Here is an 8,914-nt window from a genome sequence, read left to right on the forward strand (position 1 = left end):
CACCGTTTTCTGATAAAATTAAGTTTTCTACAGGAACATCCTTCAATACTTCAACAGTTATAAATTCATCGTCATCCGATTCACAATTATTACAACATGTTGTCAAACATTTCATCAAACTATATGTACATATATGCCCAAAACAACAGCGAAACGTGCGGGCTGTGGGGTTTCTGTTGTAGCCATTTTTTTGTCGTATCACTGAAAATAGATTTTCTAATATATCTTGCGTTAGTCGATTTGTCATTAAAAAATTGTCTTTATTTGGCCGATAGATTTGCATGTCTACTTTTTCTTGTTCGTATAGTTCTAAAATAGCAGTTGTCGTCCAAATTATTCCAATAAAACAAGGGGGCGTACTGATTTTTTTTGTCTTATGGCATACTTTTACCGCTTCTTTAAATAATGCTTGTGCTTTTTTCAAGTTGTCGAACACTATTGAATTTTTAGGACTTAAAGGTCTTCTGTTTGGATTTCGGTCATATAAATTTTTGCTGTTTGCCGAATCAAATATATTATTTATGACATTAATAAATTCTGAAGTATGTAGTGCTGTATTCGATTTTAGTTGCCCAGTAGCCACACATGTTTTTATAGCTGCAGATACAGAATTACTCAAGAGTTGGATTGCTAACTTGCAGGACATTTTTTGAAAAGGGTTAGGAGATAGATGAGTTGGTGTTATTTTGGTCATAGCTCTTGCTGTTTTACTTTGGCTGTCAATTTCATACGTTTTTTTAATATCATTTATAGACACAACTTTATTGCCAATTTTAAAATCACCAGATAGTAGATTATTTCTTAAACTCTTGATAAGATGTGGCATATCGTAAATAAGAAATAATTTTTTGCCACATATTTCAGTTGAAGGATTATTTTGAGATGCACCTAGCAACGAAAACATCCGACGATTTTGTGTCCCTTGGTCACATAAAATGCAAGTGGGCAATAAACCAATATCCACAATTTTTTTGACGCAATTTTTAACAATTTCGACTAAAGTATCACCTTTAACTCCACTGCCAGTAAAAAAATATGATAAAGGCAATTTCCAATTTTTGTAAAGACCACGAACCATAATTACTAACGCGTGAGAACCAAGTTTTTCAGTACGTCCCATATCACCTAAATCCTCAAACCCTTCTATTTCGTCCAAAATCTTGTTATATTCTAAAGTTTTCATTATAGAAACTTCATCTAATAGAAGAACACATTTCTTTTCATTATAATCCATATTTAAAACTTTTAACCTTATTTGTTCTAAATATTTGGCCGAAAATCCAGTGGAATAGTTAATCGACCGTAGCCAACGTGTCACTGTACTTATAGCCGGCAATACAATTCCAGTCCTTCGCATGTATTTATAAGTCGAAGGTGACTTATAATATAATGATAGCGCAACTTTTTTTTCATTAGCTGACCAAGGTTTACGATTCTTGTGTAACAATTGCATTGATACTAAACTTCTTGAGTTTTTAGATGGAAAATTAAATGTTTTAAATAAATCATTCACATTAGATTTCTGCTTTTTGTTTGTTTTTTTCTGTTTTAATGCCGAAATAATAGAACGTTTTCTTTTTAAAAGTTTTCGAATCCTAATTAACTCTTGTTGAAGTGCGCTTTTTTTTGGGCTTTTTATTTGTCTCATTTTTGGCATAGGGCTGGGATAATCGATTAGTGCTGAGACCCAAGATTTAGTTGTAGGTGTAGCTATTGAACTCGATGGACTGTTTTCAAAAATTAGTGAACCAGGTGCTCGAATATTTGAGCAAGAATCGGAAACTTCATATTTACGATTTGGTGTCATTACTTTCAATGTTTATGGTGAAGGTGTCAACCCTTAAACAAAATGATTTACAAATTAAAAATATATACAAGAAATATTACCGAAAACTTTGTAATAATTCTTCCAAAATTAAACCAAACGATTTAAATTTTTTCACAACATTTAATTGAAAAAGGTGGGCAAGTGGATGTCGCTTTGCTGTACAGTAGGTTACTGAAATGGATGGAACTAAATTTGAATTCAATGATATAATATTGTTGTATACGAAAAAATATTCTGAGCGAAGACGGTATGTCAGCCTATAATATTACTATTAATAGGTAGACATAATATTTTATGATATTAAATTTTTGTAACCTACTGTACAGCAGAGCGACACCCACTTACCTGCTTATTTTAATTACTATGATTGATAATTTTCGAGATTTTGTTAAATTCTAACTTTAAAATTCATGATTATAAAAAAAAAGTTTGCCTATGTATTTTTAATATTTTTCAACTGCTATTGTAACAATATATCAGGAGCCTTATATTAATTTTGACGACAACTAAAATTTATTTAACATTATATAGTATAAATAATATGTTGTGTAAATTAATTCAAGTGTCTAATACGGTTGTTCGTCATTGAATTAAAACAAATTAAGAAAATTGCTACATGAGAAATCGGGTGAATATCCAAATGTTGTAAAATTTAATTTGACTTTCATACAGACATTTTTTTTTTTTTTTTTGATAAAGCTAGATGACCTAACAATGAATCTTGTATTCAATTTTAAAATCTTAAATTTTAATGGAAAAATTTTATGAATTTCTAACTCAAAATAATTTGCATATTTTAAAAAATTTAAAAAACACACATCACTGTAAAATCAATAAATTCATCACTTCACTCTGAATCTAAAATTTACAAATTTTTAAAAATTAAAAATATAAGTATGGTAAAATAGATTTTATCATACTCGTGTTGTTGTCATTCTTTAGTACCAACTAAAAATTAACTATAAATTTAAATTATACTGACCTTCAAACATTTCATCTGTAAATTGTTGACGACGATGTCGTGATTTTTTTGGTGTCGTTATGATTGTTTCATCAACTTGTGTGTATGCACCTAAAAATAAATAAAAGTGTCAAAACAAATGAAAATACACAAAAATATGATTTTTTCTTACTTATATATTTGTTTGGTACTGCATTACGGTTTAGTCGTGATTTTGGGTCTGTGGGATTAGAATAGGCATTTTTTTCGAAATGAGATGAACATACAAACTTCTTTTTTAACTTTTTAGGACTTTGAGATTCTAGTTTAATATTTCCTAAATTAAAAAATGTTTTTCCATATTATTGCAGATTTTATTACCTATATTATAGATAAATTACGAATGTTAATTACCTACTTGGCTACTTACCAGAATTAATTATCCATATTTTGGACCTTTCTTCGTTTGATGGAAAAGGATGAAATATTATATTTGATGTATTTCTACGTGTATTTGTGCAGTTAAAATATGCACATTTGTCACTAGACATTGTAATTATTTGAGAACAACACAGTAGAAATGACGTATAAATGATTTCAAAATAACATAACAAAACACAATTCTATAGTTATTACGAGATACTTAAGTAATAAATATAACAACTAAGTCTTCAAAAAAAATTGAATGATCAACGAGTATCGTTCAATTTGTACGTCCGTAATGCGCATGTTTTCCGCATGTGTACTCAGAATAAATATAATATAATTCCAATATTTTGTACAAGCGTACAAGCACTGATTATAAATAGTAAATAGTTTAATGATACTATTTATAATCAATGGTATAATTTAAAAGAGCCGAAAATACTTCGCATTGAGTGTAACGTGAAGTCTATTGCAGGTATAATAATATTTTTATTTATGGAATAATATTTCAATTTAGAAAATATATATGATGATTGATGACAATGACTATAATATAGTAAATATTATGTGTAAATGCGTAATGTACTAATGTGTTTTAACAAACAAATATACTAATATGCATACTATAACCATAAATATGACTATACAATAACTAATTAATATATTTTAATAATTAGGGACTAATTTAAAAATAAATATTCAACCTATTTAATGGGGTGGAGGGGGGGGGGGTGTTACCGTTTAACTTACAGCTTACATTGAAAAGTGAAGACTATAAACAAACATTAATTTTTACTTTGACAATTACTTTGGTAATAATAATACTAATATTTAGTATCAATGTTAATAATCAAAAGTTAAATCATTTTTTTCAAGCAGTTGTAGGTAATGATTTTCATCAAAGAATCACATTTCTGGATACAACCATATTTAATTAAATTGTTAAGTTCTATTGTTATAATTGTAAATTGTAAAGAAAACTGTACTACTAGCTGAAATGGAAAGGGTACATTTTGGCCAAAAAGGAGGCCACCCATCTAGAATTATATTATTATGGATAGGTATTTAATATTTATTATTTTGTAATCCTTGGTAGTGCGCCAGTGTAACGACAAGTTAGGTACCAAGTTTACATTATAGTATTATACGAGTATTGTCTAATGTCTTAGTAGACGCTCCGAGAATTAAAACCAAGATAGGTCAATATGTACGTCTGTCTCTACAGTGAAAAATTCAAGACTAATCCCTACTCCTATGAACTATACTAGCGATTATTGCGGTACACGCCATAACTAAATATCGAGCGGAGCCCCCGTAGCGTTACTCGCCATTCAGCGCGCAGCGTATTTTGTACTGCAGTGAGCTATCTATAGTATTTATAATCAATGGTAATATATATTATATTATATTATTATATATCTAAATAATTATATAACATATATCTTGTTAAGTTTTAGGTAGGTATTTAACGATATAGTATATATAACAATAATAATAACGATAAAACATGATTTATTATTCAAAAAAATAACTCAAAGGCCGTGAAATCGTATTCAGGAGATCGGTCAACGCGATCGCGACCAGGAGAAAACAAACGCGTAAAAAGAGAGCACACCAAGGACGCGAAAAACACGTCAAGACCGCACGAACGGCTACTCAAAAGTCGAAATTTTCGGAAAAAAAAAAAATGATAGGTATTAAAAAATCGCGGGAGCACGATACCGGACGGCCGCGATAAAAACCGCCGCGCGAAAAACGGCTTCAACAGTCGCGCGGCCGTCGGCACGGGCGACGGCGGCGACGGGTGAAGCCGTCGTCGATACGGCGGAAGGGCGATAAGAATTGTAATTTTCCGATTGGCTCTCGGCTAAAGTACCGGCAGCGCTCAAGTGGACAACGGACGAACTCGTTCACGTTTTATTATATTAGATACGTATTATATATATATATATAACAAAATAAAGTACCATTATATTGTAAACATTAAAAGTGTTGTTATTTAACATTCCGAACCAGACACCTACATTTGGCGCAGTTGGAAAAGGAGTAAGGTAAGTGCTAATTTTAAGAAAATTAATTTTACATAAAATTAAAGTAAATTAGCACATATCAGGTTAAAATAACCTACATAGGTGTCCTGATCATACCGGTTCCTAATTAGTTACTTATTTAACCTAAGGTGTTAAATTTTGGCAGAATTTGCGTAATTTAGTGTAATTCCTACAGCGCTAAATTAGATTTAGGCTATTTATAGGTTGGAAAGTACGTATCTCTACCAATGTTCGCCCGATTTACGTTAATCTCGTATCTATCGTAATTTAATTCGGTAGATAAAAGCAATTAAATTAAATTATATTTTTAATTAATTTTTAAATGCAAATGCATTGGTGAGTTAAATATTGTCGATATTAACCGGGAATTATCGAAACGTGGTATTGAGACTGGGAGGTCCAAGGCCGATAAACTTCTAGCACAAGAGGAGTATATTAATGCTAAGGAAAATATGGATCGGTTTGGGGTAACTGACGTGTTGTCAGTCCAGGTACTGGAAGATAGTACATTGGAGGTCCAGAACAGTGGTGAAGAGGTCAAATCCGACGGGGATTTGATAAACAACTTCATGGAACAGATGTTAGATAGACTGGAGGGGGTGGAAGCGACGGTTGACGAGCAGCAACGTACTATCGCTACTCTCCGGAAGAGAATGGAACGCTTGGAGTGGGAGTTAGCCAAAGAAAAACGTAAGTCGACCAAGTGAGTAGCGCAAGCAAGCTGCGCATGTGGTGGTAACACCCCCCTACCAATAAATCAAGAGATTTATCCGGGGCAAATCAAAATTGCCCGGTCAAAACTCAAGAGGTGAGTTTTGAGAACCGATGGGCGACCATTCGAAGCAGATTGACCGGAGAAAACTCGCGAAATCGGAGTTTGCCCAGAGCTTCCGGTAACCAGTCTGGAGTGTCCGGTGAAAATATGTCAGGAGTCTTCGGTAATTTGTCCGGTGTGTCCGATGAAATGTTCGGTAGAAGTGATGAGGAAGTGTTACGTAGTAGTTTCTCTGGTAGAAAACGTGTTCACTTCGCGGAAAGCCTGCTCATTCCTCAAAATGAGTTGAGTATGGTCCATGCGTCGATACCAGAGTTTTATGGTAAGAGGGAGGAAGACCCGGTGCGGTTTTTGCTCCAGGCTGAAGCAATACTTGAAGAAACTAGTATCCACATAGCTTGATGGGTGACCGTGTTGGCCCCTCAGCTAAAGGCACAGGCAGGTACATGGTGGGGAACCATGAGGGCGTTGGACTTGCCATGGCAAGAGTTCAAGTCTGGGCTTTTGGAAATGTTCAACGGGGACGAGTTACAGTCGAGTCTGCGATCCGAACTGTTAAGTACCACTCAGACCAAGGCCGAAACACTGGGAGGGCATGTCCTTCACTAGTACCATTTGTATCGGAGGTTAAATCTTGGTCTGACTGAAGAAGCGGTGATGATGACAGTGATTGGGCTAATGCGTGATGAATTTAGAATACATGCACGTATTGAACGGCTGAAATCGTTCAGTGAACTATGCGCGCTTGCACACATTTTAGATGGTAGTAAGGCGGTAGTATCGGATAAGGCGGAAGAGAGCACTAGCGAACCACCAAAATTAAAATGGTTGGATAAAAGAAAAGCTGAGCATGCTAGCAAATCCCAGGTGCCTAATCCGAGGGAACGACTGTCTTTCGGGACAGGATGCAGAGTGTGTGGTAGTCATGACCACTGGCAAGCTGCATTTCCGAGCAGGAAGTCGTGGTCGGGAAACGCTAGAATGACTGGCGGGACCGCCGAGTCCCGGCCGGCCAGGAAGTAACCGGCGAAAAAATCGAGAGTCATCCGAAAAGGGGTAGGCAACGAAGTTCTACTTCGGCAGTTGGTAATGTTCCGGTACAGGAACCACAAATTACCAAAACTGACCCGGAGAAAAGGACTTTGGAGCTTTACGGGCCGGAGACTTGGGAAAGGGTTCGAAGAAAACGGGCCAGAAGAGTTCTGGACTGGAGAAAACCGGTAAGAACGGAAATTCTCCGGAGGAAAAGTTCGATTACCCGAAGTGGACGTCCGGAATGAGGAGTTGTCCGGTGAAAACCGTTGAGCCTCCGGAAAAACATCGGGAAAACGCCGTAGCCACCCGAGAAAACTCATTCAATGCGACGTTCCGAAAAAGGAACCACAGTTCGTGAAAATGAGTCGGGCAAATGGCAAATCGACGTATTTCAAAATAATTAGTTGTATGGTCTTACTTTGAAATTTATTATACCAATGTAGTATGTACCATAAATACAATCCATATAGCTAAACTAGTAGAATTATATTATTATTTGTTTATTGATATCTAAATAGTTAATATTTAAATATTAGTAATAAGAATATTGATGGATATAAAATAAAATATACGTAATAACGGTAAAGTAAATAAGTATTTGACAAATTAATCTAATTTAATAATTAAAAATCTAACAATTCTAATAAGTCTAGAGACTTAAAAATTATAATTATAATTTAGCATTATATTATTATAAGCTGATTGTGGATATAGGTGGTAAAAGGTGTATTAAAGTGAGGAAGGTCTTTAAAAAAGTATACAGGAACATGGAAATTTGTACTGGATAGTAGGTTGGGAGTAATTTAGCAGGAAGGTAATAGAAGTAGAGCTTAAAATGAGAAAAAAATCTCAGGGGGGATTAATGTGTCCATATAATTTTATGTATAATTTCTAATGCATATAGTATAGGTAATGTATAAACAGTAATTGTGTAATATACTCATCCCACTTGACATGGCTACGGCGATATAGGTGCTCGGTGAGCCGGTCAGAATAAAAGAACAACACGAATTTCACTATTTGTACGATGTACTTTTCTTGATGATAAACAACGGTACACAATAGTATAACGATTGCTGTCTATCGACATCGTACATTGTTCCTTAAGTAGGGTACTTGCTGCTAATATGCTGAATTGCCTTTTAATACATGGTAGTTGAGAACTTAGTAGGACCTAGTTTGGTACGTTAGGTAGGGACTTCTTAAAATTATAAAAGCAAAAATACATTTTTTCGACAAGCGAAAAATTTTAACTGGTAATAAAAAAAACGTAGTTATAAAATTTGATAAGGAACATAATATAACTCCAAGCAATACTAGAATAAAATGTGAAAGGAATAGTAATAAAACCGTCTCGATTGATAGTAATAACAATAAAATTGATACTGAAAAAATGAGAAATTTATTAATTGTTCAGCCGAGGTTACATCTCATTGCTAGAGGTAATCGTAAGTTAACTGAGGTTCCCGGAGACCGATTTTCTGGTATTTATGCATTAACAGCAATGCTCACCCACTTAGAAATCTATGTAACAGCAGAAACGATATCTTATTTATTAGTACTAAATTTAGTATCCGATTTTTATAATTTTAATTTATTAATTATATGTCCAAATTTTGAGAACTCGAAAAATACAGTAGGTTTAGCATTTTATAAACCAGGTAGAGAAAATGTTTAATAGTTTTTTATGAAAATAGTCATTGCCCATTGGACACTAGGGTGTTACGATAAAAAATACACCAAATTTAGATGTAAGACGGGTACTTTCACACGTGCATGTCCCCAACCCCACCCATTCAAAATGTTGACATTTTTTTTAAGTCAACATTTAGCAGTCATTTAGCAACAATTTGCAAGCA

The 8,914-nt window shown here is 33.9% G+C and overlaps 1 protein-coding gene across 1 annotated transcript; it reads right to left on the reverse strand.

Annotated features, from left to right (window-relative positions):
* Nucleotides 1-2,675: 2,675 nt before the first annotated feature.
* LOC132925779 (uncharacterized) lies at nucleotides 2,676-3,319 on the reverse strand. Its single transcript, XM_060990143.1, has 4 exons — nucleotides 3,199-3,319; nucleotides 2,962-3,105; nucleotides 2,811-2,900; nucleotides 2,676-2,686 (listed from the first exon to the last, which is right to left on the reverse strand). The coding sequence occupies exons 1-4, from the start codon at nucleotides 3,317-3,319 to the stop codon at nucleotides 2,676-2,678; spliced, it is 366 nt and encodes a 121-aa protein (XP_060846126.1).
* Between the last annotated feature and the right edge of the window lie 5,595 nt (nucleotides 3,320-8,914).

This window comes from Rhopalosiphum padi, chromosome 3 (assembly GCF_020882245.1).
Source record: "Rhopalosiphum padi isolate XX-2018 chromosome 3, ASM2088224v1, whole genome shotgun sequence".
Taxonomy (NCBI): domain Eukaryota; kingdom Metazoa; phylum Arthropoda; class Insecta; order Hemiptera; family Aphididae; genus Rhopalosiphum; species Rhopalosiphum padi.